At 41.5% G+C, this 16,164-nt stretch overlaps 1 protein-coding gene across 1 annotated transcript in view; it reads right to left on the reverse strand.

Annotated features, from left to right (window-relative positions):
• DYNC1I1 (dynein cytoplasmic 1 intermediate chain 1) overlaps positions 1–16,164 on the reverse strand; it is a gene marked incomplete at its 3' end in the record, with an annotated part of 339,428 nt that overhangs the window by 70,781 nt on the left and 252,483 nt on the right. Inside the window, exons 11-14 of the mRNA XM_079712020.1 lie at positions 13,619–13,765; positions 9,542–9,655; positions 6,926–7,059; positions 3,140–3,284 (exon numbers count right to left, since the gene is read on the reverse strand). Coding sequence (XP_079568146.1) covers positions 3,140–3,284; positions 6,926–7,059; positions 9,542–9,655; positions 13,619–13,765 — 540 coding nt within the window. The remainder of the gene's footprint in view (positions 1–3,139; positions 3,285–6,925; positions 7,060–9,541; positions 9,656–13,618; positions 13,766–16,164) is intronic.

Here is a 16,164-nt window from a genome sequence, read left to right on the forward strand (position 1 = left end):
CATCAAAACAGTATGGTACTGGCACAAAAACAGATATACAGATAAGTGGAACAGGATAGAAAGCCCAGAAATAAGCCCATGCACCTATGGTCAATTAATCTACGACAAAGGAAGCAAGAATATACAATGGAGAAAAGAGAGTCTCTTCAATAAGTGGTGCTGGGAAAACTGGACAGCTACATGCAAAAGAATGAAATTAGAACACTCCCTAATATTGTACACAAAAATAACTCAAAATGGATTAAAGACCTAAATGTAAGACTGGATACTATAAAACTCTTAGAGAAAAACACAGGCAGAACACTCTTTGACATAAATCTCAGCAATATCTTTCTGGATCCACCTCCTAGAGTAATGAAAATAAAAACAAAAATAAACAAATGGGACCTAATGAAACTTGAAAGCTTTTACATAGCAAAGGAAACCATAAACAAAACAAAAAGACAACCCACAGAATGAGAGAAAATATTTGCAAACAAAGTGACCAACAAGGGATTAATCTCCAAAATATACAAATAGCTCATGCAGCTCAATATAAAAAAAAAAAAACCCAATCAACGCAATCAAGAAGTGGGCAGAAGGTCAAAATAGACATTTCTCCAAAGAAAACATACAGATGCCCAAAAAGCACATGAAAAGATGCTCAACTTTGCTAATTATCAGAGAAATGCAAATCAAAACTACAATGAGGTATCACCTCACACTGGTCAGAATGGCCATCATCAAAGTCTACAGACAATAAATGCTGGAGAGGATGTGGAGAAAAGGGAACCCTCCTACACTGTTGGTGGGAATATAAATTGGTACAACCATTACGGAGTACAGTATGGAGGCTCCTTAAAAAACAAATACTAGAACTACCATATGATCTAGCAATCCCACTCATGGGCATATATCCGGAGAAAACCGTAATTTGAATAGAAACATGCACCCCAATGTTCACTGCAGCACTATTTACAGCAGCAAAGACATGGAGGCAGTCTAAATGTCCATCAACAGAGGAATGGATAAAGAAGATGTGGTACATATATACAATGGAATATTAGCCACAAAAAAGAATGAAATAATGCCATTTGCAGCAAGATACGTGGACCGAGAGATTATTATACTAAGTGAAGTCAGAGAAATACAAATATCATATGATAATACTTATATGTGGAATCTAAAAAAATGACACAAATGAACTTATTTACAAAACAGAAACAGACTCACAGACTTCAAAAACAAATTTATGGTTACCAAAGGGGAAAGGTCGGGGGAGAGGTAAATCAGGAGATTGGGATTAACGTGTACACACTACTTTATATAAAATAATCAACAAGGACCTATTGTATAGCCCAGCTCAATATTCTGTAATAACCCATATGGGAAAAGAATCTGAAAATGAACTGAATCACTTTGCTGTATACCTGAAACTAACAAAACATTGTAAATCAACTATAAAATAAAAATTAAATTAAAAAAATATATAAGTAAATATTAAATGGTGACAACATTACGTTTCTCATTTAAAAATAGTGATCTCTATATTCTAGAGATCACTTCATAATAAGCATATGGACATCTTCATTTCTTTTCTACATCTGAATAGTACTCCTTCATGTGGATGTATCATGCTTTTGATTTGTCCAGTGTCCTATTGATGGACTTTTGGGTTTTTTCCAATGTTTTGCTATTCAAGGCAGTCTTTGAACAAATATCCCTCTGCATAAGTCTTTTTCTTATTTATTGCTAGTACATCTTTGGCATAGAATCCTAGAAGCGGGAATTGCTCTGTCAATGAGCAAATATGCATTCATTATTTTTAGATATTGCCAAATTCCCCTCCATTAGTGTTGTACCATTTGCATTTCCAATGACAATGTATTAGAATGGTTGTTTTCTTTCGGTCTCCTCACAGAGTATGTTATCTTTTGGATTTGTGTCAATCTCATAGTTGAGGTTTCTCAGCTTGGTTTGAGTTTGAATTTCTAAGTGTGGTCGTTTTTCATACAGTTAAGAGCCAATTCTGTCATCTTGACACAGTCCTATCCATTAATACCCAGGAAGCCCTATACACAAACAATTCTAATTTTTTCCTGTTTCTTGGGTTGTTACTTTTTAATCTTTTTTTTCTACTTCCATTTCTCCTGTTTATTTCCTAAATATTTCTCTTTCTCTGCACTGTGTTTTAGCATTTCTTTTAAAGTCCACTCCTTGGACTTAATAATCATTGTTCTGATTGCAAGTAGGTCTGTATGAGCAGCCCAAAGCGCTCCCTCTGCTTCTGTCCCAATTATCAAACTGCGTAGTGAAGGTTGTGAATTGTGCCTCCCAGCCACCTTAAATACGACCTGTACATCACTCCTCAGCAACATGCGCCTCCTTGGGTGTTCTCCACCGCAATGAATGCCACCACAGATCTCCAGTTGCCCCAGTCTTAAACATGGGTTTTTTCCTGCTGACTCCCTCTCTCACCTTCCTTGTATCAAATCAATCACCAGTTTCTGTGGCTTTTACCTCATAAATGATTCTCAAATCCATCTACGTCTCTCCATTCCAAACTACTGATCTAAGCCACTGTCATTTCTTCCCTGGATTCCTGCACCTTCCTTCTAGGTGGCTTTTTCTAGTTTTTCTTGCTCCCAAACATGGTCAGAATTACTTGTGAAAGCACAAATAGGATGGTGCCATTTACTAGCTTAAAAACCATCAAAAACTCAAAAAAACCCCAAAACCAAGAAACCCAAGTCCCAAGTCCTGTATTTCCATAGGTACAGATGTATGTGAGTAAGTACTGCAATGCTCTGGACACTCAACACTAACCTGACAGCAGAGGGTACCTGGGATGGAAGGCAATGAAGGCGATGTCATGGGCAGGCTTAGTATTGGTGAAGGAGGACTTGTTTTATCATTATTTGCATTGTTTGGATTTTTACAGAGTGTTCTCCAGTATTACTTATATATGTTAAAATAAATAAAATGGACTGAGAAAGTGAGGCTTAACTAGCTCTGAGGCAGGTCGGGTTCACCAGAGGTTGTACAAATTCCTAATGCCAGGTCTCCTGGAAGAGACTTCAGGTTCCCTACTCCTCCCAGGGGACAAAATTGTCCTCCTCCCCTGTGTATTACCTGGGAATGTAAATCAAGGTTTTCTTACCTTTGTGGTCCACAGTTTGACGGTCCAGTCAAACGACGACGTGACAAACAGGTGTGAAAAGTCGATTGGGCCCACTGCCATGTGGCAGTTAATTCCTGTCACTGGCCCTTGGTGGCCTTCGAAGACTTCCCCAATACCTGCTTTGCTGCATAAAGACCACACAAGAGCAGAGTTTCAGTGACCTTCGCAAAGCACTGATTACTTTACAAAAACCAGGCTTGTTTCTGCGTGATTACTTCTCCATAATTTAGCACAGCCATAAACCATCAGAGATGAAACCACTTTCACAGTTACCCTGAGAGAAATAAATGCTATACTACTCTTGGCGATTAACAATTATGGGGCGATACCATCTTTTTAATCTTCAGAATTTAATATCAAATTTTTATCATTTAATCCTTTTTCAGGAGTGCCTCAAAGCCCATCACTGTGGTTGCAGCTGCTTTGATGCAAAACACATACAGCCGGTCCTCTATAACCGCAGACGCGGAGCCCACGATATGGAGGTCTGACTGTACTGAGCCGTTTTATAGAAGAGACTTGAGCATCCTTGGATTTTGGTATCTGCAGGGGCTTCTGGAACCAATTCCCCATGGATTTGGATACCAGGGGATGACTGTACACTCAGATCTCAGAGCTTTCATATTTATAATAAGATGATTCTACTCTTGTGGTGACTTTGACACAACTCCCATTTTAACTCCTTTCGGGGAGCCTATTGGCTATAAAACTCCATATATCCTTGAATACATGCATTTACCCTTTTGAGAAAAAGTTCTTAAAACTAAGCTGACGTACCTGAAAATGTAAAACTTTGTGGAAACCCTTGTCACCACAAAATAATAGGCAAAATAACTTAAATGTCATATGGAGAAAATGATGTTTTCACTGAAAGCAGAACAGTAATTTACAAATCCACTAAATGTAAATTCCGTAAGGGCTGGTGCCTTGTTTAGCATGTAGTAAGTGCTCAGTAAACATTTGTTGAACAAAACAGCAAAGAAAGAGGCAAACTTATGCCTTTTTCCCCAACAGGAGCACATTTGAGAAATGGCGATACACAGTTTGAAAGTTATCCGCAGACATATATCGTTTATTTAACTAAGCTGGGATTGTTCCCAGCCCGTTATCCCACAGTAGTCTGCACACAATCACACCCAATTAGAAAATATACCAAAATGCTATATTTTAAAAATTCATGTGCACAAGGTTATAAATATGACAAATACAAAGGGATTGTGGAATCTATATATTATGTCACAAAGAGTGAAAATGTATTAAGTTATTAAAGAATGCGGGCTTCTGGAGCACCAGTAAATGTCAGTGTGCTAAGCAAAATTTGAAATCACGAGCCAAGTGCTGCAGCATGTGTTCCATGTAACAGGCACTCAAAAATTATGCCTGGTGAAACTGCTAACAGCAGTTCCACACGTGATCATTTACATTTGCTCTAGAGAACATGAGGAACTGATCTTTGAAGTGGCCCCTGGTGAGACTCCATTTGCTCTTAACGGCATCCTGAAAGGCTTTATAGGGTGCAAAATAAAGAACTTATTTAATTTATGGAAGTGGATTTGCACCTTTTCCATGTCAGGTGAAACACAGAAATTTCACACCTCTCCCCTGTAGCCCTATATGACCCACTTAAGATCACTATGAAGCCCAATGCCTACAACTCTATTGAGATCTGTATTTTATATTTCAGATAGATGGACCAATGTAAAAAGCAAAATCAAGCTCATTGTAAAATGATTTGTGGTTTGTACCTTAGGTACCCTTCTTTTGAACCACAGTGCATCTTCTGATTGCGCTCGAAAAGGACAATAGCCACAGAGCAAAAATATTCACCGTGTAAATGGTTATTCACATTAGAGAAAAATTTTTTAAATCTGAAAGTTATCAATGAACATGTTCTATAGCCCTCACAGATAATTAAAGCCTTGGGTTAAGTCAACTGAACCTGTGCCCTGTCAATTCCAAAAAATATGTAGATAAACCTGTGAGTTTGTTTGGCCCAGTGTTGCTCTCTGTGCCTCTCTCATGCCACTTATGACATTCTACCTGTCTTGCAGACGTTTGTGTGCTTACCTTTCCCACCATCATCAGTTTCTTGAAGATAGGAACAGGTTTAAATGATGTCTGCATGCCTGGCAACATCTAGCAATGCACTTTGCTGAGAGTAGTTGTGCAGTGAACGTTTCCATGAATGAACAACTCTATCAGATCTTTCTATGCTTTCATAAAACTGATGTGTGGTTTTAGCCAATACTTATGAAGTAGGACTATTGGGCATGGAATTATGAGGCACATCTTCCTAGTCATCTTTTACTCATGTGAGCAGGGAAAATACTGCTTCTGTGGAGAGCACAGTAGGACCATCACAGCCTGTATTGTGTGAATGGAAAAATCATATAGCTGAGCCACGGATGCCTGTTATTTCTACAAATCACAAATACACCAGAGTATGAACTTGGAACAATTTCTGGTTCCTCATTCAATCTAAATAGCCTGTGATGAGTGCAAGAGATGAAAAATCAATTGAATTAGAACTATTAAAGTGAAAGAGAAATAACACACCAAGGTGAACACAATGAACCTTTCAAAAGCTGTGAGTCCATTCATTAAGTCTTGCATGTAATTTTATAACCCAGTCTAAATTATTGAATTCCACTTTTTCCTGAGATTTTTCCAGGAGCACCTGCCAATCTCTCAATCAAGACAATTCTTATCACCTGGAATCTTCATTCTGCCTTATGTATCTCATACTATTTCAGCCTCTGATTGAGAGGAAGGGCCCTAAGGCACTTCTCTATATTATTTAGTTATTGTCCTTCTTTATTTCCCATGTAAATTTTTAACTCCTCACTTACTATGTGCCAGGCACCAGGCAGGAAACCAATGATGAAATGGAAATAGTAAGAGAAAAATGGCAGATGACTGAATAGTTGAAATATAATGTGATGAATGCTAGTGTAGAAGTGATATGAAAATATATAAAATAACAAACCTATCTGACAGCTTGTAGTCCTATCCCATTTATTCTACTTTAATTTTCTCCATAGTACTTATCATCTTAAACCACATATTTACCTGTTTACTAGTTTACTGTCATTCACCCTCAACCAGAATATGAACTCCAGGTCTGTTTTGTCCCTTACTGCATCCTTATGACATGATGGTGCCTGGCACATGGTAGGTTCTTAGGAAATATTCCTTGAAAGAATGAATGAATAAAGGGAATGAAAATGCTATGGAAACATAAAGAGGGAAATGATTTTCTTTGTCCAGGAGAGTCAGGAGAGGCTTCAGTGTGGAAAGACCTTTGTTCTGGCTCTTGAAGGGTGAGGAGGAATTAACCAGGCCAAGAAGGGAGAAACACCAGACCCAGCGGGAGAAACCGAATGTACAACCTCACAGAGGTGTGGTGGGATCAGCCGTATTGGGGGATGGGTGCGTGGCTGGAGCCTGAAGGCTGAGGCTGGGCAGGGGCAGGTAGTCAAGGGTAATCAAGAATCTTCTATGACACGCTAAGAAGCTTGGACTGTTTTCCTCAGGCAGTGTGAACCATTAAAGGCTTACAAATGTCTAAAGCCTTACAAATGGCTAAAGGCTTACAAATGGCATCCTTAGAGCAGAAGGATGCTATAAAACAGTGAAGACATGAGGCTGTGATTTGCACTTCTTCAGAAATGCCTTTCTCATAATGCAAGGTGGTTATAATCCAGAAAGCGATAACAGACTTTTGGAAATGAAGAACACGTCATGGGTAAGAAAACAGAAACTCACCTTCCATGACGACAGGCCGTGTAGACTGTACCCTCCTCGCTGCCAACCACGAAGTTATTGACGTCTCCCGTTGGGAAAGCCATTCCGGTAACAGCCACAGGCTTGGACTTATTGTACACCAGCTCCATGCTCTCCTACCAAAACATGGCGTGGTTACATTCCCTCTGTCAACTCCTTGCCATGCCAAAGATAGCACGGAAAAATCATTTGACTAAATCGTCTGTTTGCTTTTCACACAGCGTTACAAAAGACCCCGGCTGTGCCAGAAACCACGCTTTACTGCCCCTGACATTCATGCTTCTGTGTATCTCTGGTTTCAGGCCGGCTGTATTTCATCAGTGTGTGCTGCTGCTTCTGAAGTCAGGCAGAGATGACAGGTGAGAATTTTGAAACTAATGGTGCAGAAACTAAAGATAATACTGTAATGGTTACACTTGTCAGCCCCAGGCTTTAATACAACACACAATACCCTTATATTTACAAACATTCTCAACATCAATTGTTCCTGAGAATACACTTGTATTAATATCAGATGTACTAAGCACGTGTGTCAAAGCAGGAGTGTGTGTCCTCCATGGACTAAAACCAGAAAGTTGTCACTCAGGTCATAAAAACCAGATTTCAACAGGGACTAGATTTCATGAAGGCAGACATTGGGTGTGTAGGCTCTAAGCCTGCAAAAAACAATGTTTAAATAAGTCTTTAAAATGGTAAATGAGAGTCTTTATTTTATCTAAGATGATTTTCAAAATTGGGAATTCAAGTGTATTTTAAAAGACATTCTGCTGAATTAAGTTTAACGGCAGTGAAGAATAGTTAAGTATAACTAACATCCTTGAATATTTCTGGCTATTTACATCAAATAGCCTGCTTTGTGCACCTAAAGTAACTTTAAAAAAAACATTCTAGGGGATCATGTCATTCTGTTTGGAAGTTTAGTCTTTTTTTATGCAAACAAATAAACCTAGTCATCGCAGCTAAGGAGTCCATAAATCGGAAGCACATACTAACAGTCTGGGAAGTGCAGACCACGTGGTCATGTGACATGCTTGCAGTTTGTGAGATCCAGACGCGGCGAGTGCTTTAGTGAGGGGATGCTGTGACAGTGTAATACAGAAACCTGGACCATCCGGTGGTCTGCTCCATGGCTAAAATTAGCAGAGGGAAGGTACAGTCTCTTGGTCACCCACTTGGGACAGAAAGGGAATAGGGCAACTGTTGTCTGTTCCCATGTCTGCCTGCCATCCACAGCCATGCCACGAAATGCTCCATCTCTGTACAGAGACAGGCGTCTGCAGGCATGCCAAAACTAATAAAAATGGTCATGTAGCCCCCGTATGACTGGCTTTAACCTAAACACACACACATTTAATCAGCAAAATGGGCAATTAAAAATTCCTAATTAGAGGGTTCACTCATATCTGTTTGCTTTTAAAAGAAAACAACATATTGCTGAGAAATTTAAGACAAAGCTATAAAATACCCACACACAACTCCCAACTTGTATAAATGTTAAAGATCAGCAAAAATAGAGAAACTTAAATTGTAAGGAACTTATTAGCTCTCCCCCCACACTAAAATTATAAAAATAACTTCTTTAGTCTTAGTATTCTCTTCATCTGTATTTTGTGGAAACTTGTGGGAAGTTCTTTTCAGTTTCCACATTTCCTTATGTATCCTGAAACTTCTAATGTCTTCTAAAATTGTGACAGAGACATTCCAGGATTGTTATTCCAGGAAAGGGAATAGGAAAGTTAAAATTGAGAAGTATCTCCTAGATATCTTTTACAATTTTCTTGATGTTTCCTCACGTTGTCAAAGGCTATAACAGGAAATTCTTCTCTGTTTTTAGCTGGAGGACAGTGAAGTACTTTTTTCCCCAAGAAATGTGGAAAGAGTATGGATATGTGTGTATTTATCTGTGGACGTAAGTGTTGTCTTCTGTGTGTGTACATACATATATTCTGGAAGTTGCATTTAGATGCCTCCCCCAATGGTCTCTTGCACTTCTGCTCCTTTGTTTAGCTCCCATTACTGTAATCAGGAGCAGTTTGGAAACCTTGGAACTTTTTCATTTTCAACTTCTTGTTTGTTGAGCAAGGAATGGCAGGAGCCACCCTAAGAAACATTCCAGAGGAGAAAACAGATGGTTGGACAGATTCTTCAAACACACAAGGCAGTTGTCTAGGCTACAGATACAAGCAAGGGCTTGGACTTCTGTTTTGCTGGGATACCTTTTCTCCAAGGCAAGGACCCATCAGGGATCGCTCTGCTGAGCTCCAACCCCATTTATATTTGTTTAACAATGCAGTAGGGTAAGTACAATTCCTACCACGGCCAACTTCCATAATTACTATGCTTTAAAATGGATTATTTCATTTTCACTTGAAACTGACCTAAGGATTAACGTATTACAATAATTACATGATTTGCGGTAAAGGAAATGGGTTTTGGCTTCAAGAGGAGGCTGCTGAAAACAGGCCCCACTCTTTCAAGTGCACACATTGATTTTAGGTCCTATAGGATGTGAGGGTTTGGCTTTTAGGAACTCCGTTCCATTAGGCAGGTATCTCTTTTAACCAAGATGCTCTTATGTGTAGGGGAAAACAAACCCACCTGTGGAGTGGAGAGCATGTCCAGGCTCCAGGAACACATTTTACCATCGGTAGAGACGGTGATGAGGTTATGAGCATTCTGGGTCCCAACAACATTTACACAGTACACGGGATGCTGCAGAAACATAAACATGGAGGATCAAACTCTGATCCAAGAGGAAATGCTTACATCTGAGTGTCAAACACATTACTCTAAAACAAGGATTAAGGAGTGACATAATCCCACAATAATACAAGCCTCAGGTCATTTGCCACTTTTGATTTGAACCTGATTTCTTTTTAAAAGCTCTGGCAGCAACACGTCGTAGTGGAAATACTCAGAAAGCTTCACCTTGCTCGGTCAGAGGCAGTACAACGGAGCTGAAGCAAACGGGAGCAAATGAGGATCGATGGGACAGAAAGTGCACAGGGAGGTGAACGTGTATTACTTGAATGAGGCTCCACCGCATAGTCTGGCTTCTAAGCTCACCACGAGTGACGGAAAAAGACAGTCTTCAAAAGGGTAGAACAATTGCCTTTTGGAAGGAGTGTTACTAACTCTGGAGTTTAGTGCATTATAGCCACAGTGCCAAACATTTGTTAACATGCTTTATAAAAAGTGGTTAATATTCATCAGCCTCTTTGATTTGAGGGAGAGATACTGGTGGTGGAAATTATTGGCACAAGGAACCTAGTAAGATTAAATCAGGTTTCTTTATGTTGCTGCAAAACCTAGGATGATGATAGATTTATTTCTCAAAATATCGTTTAGGGTAGTATGGAGGCTTAGATTTGGCCAGGGCCTTGAGAAAGGTCACTTAAACATCCCAGGAATCATAAGCAAGATGCTCTAACCTTTTGTCATAATGCAAGAAGGTTATTCTACTCTGTAGAATCCTAAATGGTAGGCTAAAATCATTTGCAGTTGCACATTAAATACTAAATGGAAGGTTAGCAGAAGCACAACCTAGCAGTAATTTGGGTTAGATTTCAGGCAGCTTAGCCATCAGTGGCCAAACCACAATTTAGTCGATGCTTCTCTGTACAAATAGCTGACAGTCTGAGTCTTTCTCTTGATGAGTTACTGTCCATAATACCTAGCCACAACAACAATGAAACAATCTCTAATACTGCAAAGTTGGTATTATATAAAGGATAGTTCCCAAACTATTATTATCATATAAACTCCTGGTCAGAAGGAACTGTAATAATCATAAGTATAGCTGTTCATCTGCCTGTCCCAAGAGGTGGTCCAAACTCTGCTTAAACACCTTAGCCAGTTTTAGCACTAATTCTTGGGCAGTTCCTCCTTCTACCAATGGGGATGAAGAAAGCTCAAGGAAATACTTTTAGTGAAGTGCCCTCTGACATCATATACATCAAGTCAAATAATACGTATGGATTGTTCTTATATTACCCCTCCTCCCCCTAGTCTTGTCTTGCTCTGACTAATCATCACCAATTCCTTCAAATGCGTTGAGGACCTGGTTTTCAATACCTTCCCCAACCTGGACACTCTCTTTTGAATACGCTATATTTTGTCCAAGTTCCCCTTCCAGTGAAGTTCTGAGACTAAAACATAACCGTCTACGTACATTCCGACTAACTGAATACAGAAATACAGGGAGCACTGAATTGTCACTTCTCATGTGATAAAAAAAAATGCCTGTATTAATGCATCTTAAGATTTACACTTGTTTTTTTGGCAACTGCATCACCTCTTTTACCCATGCTGATGGAGAGTCAACCAAGTCCCTATGTCTTTTTCACACCACGTTCCTGCAGAAACCTTCAAATGGATCAGCTTTAGTAGATCTGGACAGTGGTAAGTACAGCAGAGATCTGGAACAAAATATTCTTCTGATCTGGTCTCTAAATACCAAAAGGACTGACTGGTTGTGGGGCTGTGGACAATGCTTTTTCCCAAGTCTCTGGTGTATGTGGAACGTACAGCAGAGTACAAACTCAAGGGTGAGTCACATGGCGCTCTAAGCTCTGCATGCAAATAAACTGGAAGAATGGATAAGACATTCTCGCCTGAAAATGGCAGACTCAGTAAACTGAAGAATGAGAAAGCAAGGTCCAAACATTGTTATGAGCCCCAAATCTGCCTAGTGTTTTTTTTAGCAAGAGTCCAATAGGGTTTCTTTTGTTAACCACAGAGCATCAACACAAATCTCCAAAACCCTAATGGATCGGGACTCCTAAGGGTGGGTGTAGTAGGGAAAGAAGGCATCTAGAAGGAAGTAGAGAGCAAATGCCCTGAGAAGGAATGTGTGTGGTAGCCCCTCCCTGGCTTTAATCAGTACTACTGGCCTGTGCTTTCAGGAGTAATAAAACTCAGTTTACAAGAAAAGAGAAATGTAAAGAAACCAGAACAGAAGCAGACACGTGGGCATGCCTACTTATACACACACACAAACACACATCACTCTGCTTAATGGAAAGAAAAAAGCAATGGTACCGCTCATTTTTCCAGTATAGAAGCCAGATTGTTTTTATTTATTTTAGGAATAAACTTACTGTGTGCCAGAAGGTTTTTGCTTTAATTAGGATTTCCTGTTGTCCCAAATGCATATATATGGTGGGTGTGAAAGGAAATTAGTTAGTAATCTGTGGTGGGACCCTTTTTCCTTAACCACTTTTGATCCTGGTACCAATCAGCCAGGCATGAGTGGAAGTTGAAAGACAAGTCACAAAATTAACTGTGCTCTTTGAGCTGTGGATTCAACAAAACACAGCAAAAGAGAAAAAAACTGTTATTTTCTTTTCTAACAGAAATAATGTCACTCTGTTTGATAGTAACAGTATTTTCGTTGTAAAGATCACATCCTAAGTTGCTTGGAAAAGAGATGAATACTTTGGAAGAGCTCCTGCATTTGGATTCTCCCCAAAAGCTTCGTGCTAAATGTTCTGATATCTGGATTTATAACTTTTTGAAATTTCAGGAGGTATGCTCACAAACGCACCAGATATACACATAGGGCCAAGAAATGGCTTCATGCTCCTTGAGCAAACACCTGCATCAAGCCCGCCTCCTCTTGGGTCACAATTTTCTGTTATTAGTTTGGAGAAATGGGGTAGGCAAGAGCAATTTTCCAAGATTCCCAAGAACTAGTTTCACCTGCATGTGTGTTAGGCCCAAGTCAATCAGAATTAAGGCCGACTTGGTACTTGTCATTTCCCATTGTCCATCTTACAAGAGTGGAAGAATTTTCTTCTTCATGGTCTTGGCTAAAGCAGCTAGCAGTTCTTTTTCAAAGCTAGATGGTTTTGAGGCCAGCAGATGAAACAAATGAGGCCACCACATTAAGGAATTTGAAACAATAGTAGAGCTGTATCCTTGGGCATAATTTGGGCATTTCAGAGAAAGGACATCAATTCCCCTGAATGTCAGGGTAGCAGAGATTGATGGAGACATGCCTGTCTTCTTATTCCTCCTAACAATTGCTAAACACACCTGTCATTCTCTTAAAGGAAATGACAGACTAGTTGTCTTATGAACACTATACTGAACCTCTTCTGCTAAATTATGGGTAATGGTTTTGAGATGTTGACTTTTAACCCCAGGGATTATACTGTCACTGTAGACTTTATCGTTGAGACTTACACCATGCATTCCAGAATTTAAAGTCACAGCACTCCCTCAAATCACAAGTGGAAAAGGCCTATTGGCAAAAGTCCCATATGCCATCCCTAGACAGAACGTGCTTACTCTTTACGGTCTATTTGAAAATATGAGTTTCCACCTTATAATGTAAATGTGAAGAGTTGCTTTGGGAAAACAATTTCACAGATGCTTCTTCCAAGGTTTCTCCCTGTGTCATTTTTTAGTTTTAAGTTATCCTCCCTGGTAGCTTTTGGGACATCCAGAGAGATCCTTTCTATGTGTTAAAACTTGTAGATCGTTAAGAGAGGCCTCTAAACCCAACGCTTCCTTCATCGACTTTCCACTCGGCTTCCCTTTAGTCAGTCAGAATGCAATCACTGTAAGTTAGGTACTTCGAAGTTGGAGTTACTAACAACAGCCGTACCTCTGTCAGTTATCCCCTTTCAGGGCTTGGATGGCTGACCGGGATGTGACAAAAGCTTGACTTACTGTGTGTGCAGCAGCCGACAAGGGTGTCCGCTGGACCGGCGTCCTCCGATGACTGCGATTATCCCACAGGACAATCTGGCCCGAGTAAGTCCCACCAACTACCAAATTGGGATGGAAACGAGCAAAGCAGACCGACATCACAGAGGACTGTGGGAGGAAAGAGAAGAAAGGTATCCTGTGAAATGGTTAGAGGAGGCTTGTTTCTTCCTGAAGAAAAAACTGCTCATCACATAAACTCAGCACATCCTGGAAAACACAAAGCAAATGTTAAGCGCAGAGTGTGTAGGACATTCTGTACACAGACACAGAAGTTCCCTGGAGAGGTTGGCCGATGTTTACTCCTTGAAACTTGAAATCTGAAGTCTCGGCCACGTCACCAAATAGGCATAAACCCTATCTTACGTACATCATGTTTTGTGGTCTGTAAAGCTTGGTTTGTGGATAGTTCCCATTTATCAATAAAATCACATCAGAATTAATATTAATTCTCCATTAGTCTTTACAAAACAATTCTTTATTTGAGGGCATGTCCGCATCCGTGTACAGTGTTGGCAAGGCTTTGAGGACTTTGAGACTGGGTACTTTTTTTTCTTCTTTTTGGCTTAATGTAGACTTCTAGGAAGTGTACTGATCTCAGACTGATCCAACTGGTTCCTCCCCAAATTCCCTTGCCTCCCATGGGCATTCTCCTGACCTTTATCCTGCCCACTTCAGACAATTCTTAATGTTATTCTTTGCCTATTTTAACAGTCAGAAATGGATTTCAGTCCAACTCTGCCATGGCCTGTCAGAGCATCATGAATGTGGTTTCTAAAATTCCACAAAAGACTACTGGGCACTACATTTTATAGGAAATTACTTAGCTGAGCAAGAGCCATGATACATTTAAAATCAGACAAGCTGGCTGTTCCACATTTGCTAAGAAGTCCACTGTGATTCCTGTTGTGCTTTACATGGTTGCATGTATACACAAAAGTAATTGTTTTTAATAAACACATTTCACCCTTTCAGTTAAATTCAATGAGTGATCTTATGTGTAAGGAAGGCATTGTACCAGGCATGGTGGGAATACAAAGGTAGTCATCGCCCTCGACAAACCTGTGCCCTAGGAAAGAGAACTAAAAAGCATGCATTCGATGAACATGCTGCCGCTGGTCCCTACATGCTAGTCCATAACTTTGTATGGAATAAAAATAGGTGCCTCTCTGCACGACCTAGTCACGTGGGCGTGTGCCTTGGCAAGTGGGGAGGAAGGTAGATTTTTGTCCTCACTTGTCCCTTGGGTTTGAGATGCTTATGCAGGTCACAACTTGCACACACAAGCAGCAGCCCTGAAGGTGATATGGGCCATGACTAGATCATAGTATCGTGTGTGTGTGTGGTGTGGGGGGATGAGAAAGGTTTGGTTTAGCTAGGAGAGGGGGAAAAAAGAGGGGAACAGAAAGGGTGGGATGGTTAGAAAGACCTCATTCATGAAAGGGAAGGCATCACCCTTGATGTAAATGTGGAATGTTCAGCAAGTGGAGAGGAAAAGAAACAGTGACCCCTGAGAGATGGGATAATGGGAAGACAAGACTGGAGGCTCCAAAGCAGAGGCTGGTGAACAGCCACAGTCTGGTTTGGCTGAGAAGGAGCTTGCATGGAGGAAGCAGGGAGTAGGAAATGTGACTGAAGGGTTCATCTGGGCCAGACAAGAGAGGACCTTGAATGGCAAGCACTGTGTGGATTGTTTTCTGTGGGCAATAGCGAGAAATCACTGCTTTCTGAGCAGAGAGGGAGAGAGGGAGAGAGGAAGAGAGGGAGAGAGGGAGAGAGGCAGGAAGGGAGAGAGGGAGGGAGGCGGAGAGGGGGAGAGGGGGAGAGGGGGAGGGGGGAGAGGGGAGAGGGGGAGAGGGGGAGAGGGAGAGAGGGAGAGAGGGAGAGAGGGGGAGAGGGGGAGAGAGGGAGAGAGGGAGAGAGGGAGAGAGGGAGAGAGGGAGGGAGGGAGAGAGGGAGAGAGGCAGGGAGGGAGAGAAGGAGAGAGGGAGGGAGGGGGAGGGAGGGGGAGGGAGGGGAGAGAGGGGGAGAGGGGGAGAGAGGGGGAGAAGGAGAGAGGGAGGGAGGGGGAGGGAGGGGAGAGAGGGGGAGAGGGGGAGAGAGGGGGAGAGAGGGGGAGAGAGGGGGAGAGAGGGGGAGAGAGGGAGAGGGGGAGGGGGGAGAGGGGGAGAGGGAGAGAGGGAGAGAGGGAGAGAGGGAGAGAGGGGGAGAGGGGGAGAGAGGGGGAGAGAGGGAGAGGGGGAGGGGGGAGAGGGGGAGAGGGGGAGAGGGAGAGAGGGAGGGAGGGAGGGAGGGAGGGGGAGAGAGGGGGAGAGAGGGGGAGAGAGGGGGAGAGGGGGAGAGGGGGAGAGGGAGAGAGGGAGAGAGGGAGGGAGGGAGAGAGGGAGAGAGGGAGGGAGGGAGAGAGGGGGAGAGGGGGAGAGGGAGAGGGAGAGGGGGAGAGGATCAATGGTTGAAAACAACCATTCTTTGCCAGTAAAGCAAAGAAGTCATTGAAAAACAAATGATGA

Source organism: Hyperoodon ampullatus (assembly GCF_949752795.1).
Source record: "Hyperoodon ampullatus genome assembly, chromosome: 9".
Lineage (NCBI taxonomy): Eukaryota > Metazoa > Chordata > Mammalia > Artiodactyla > Ziphiidae > Hyperoodon > Hyperoodon ampullatus.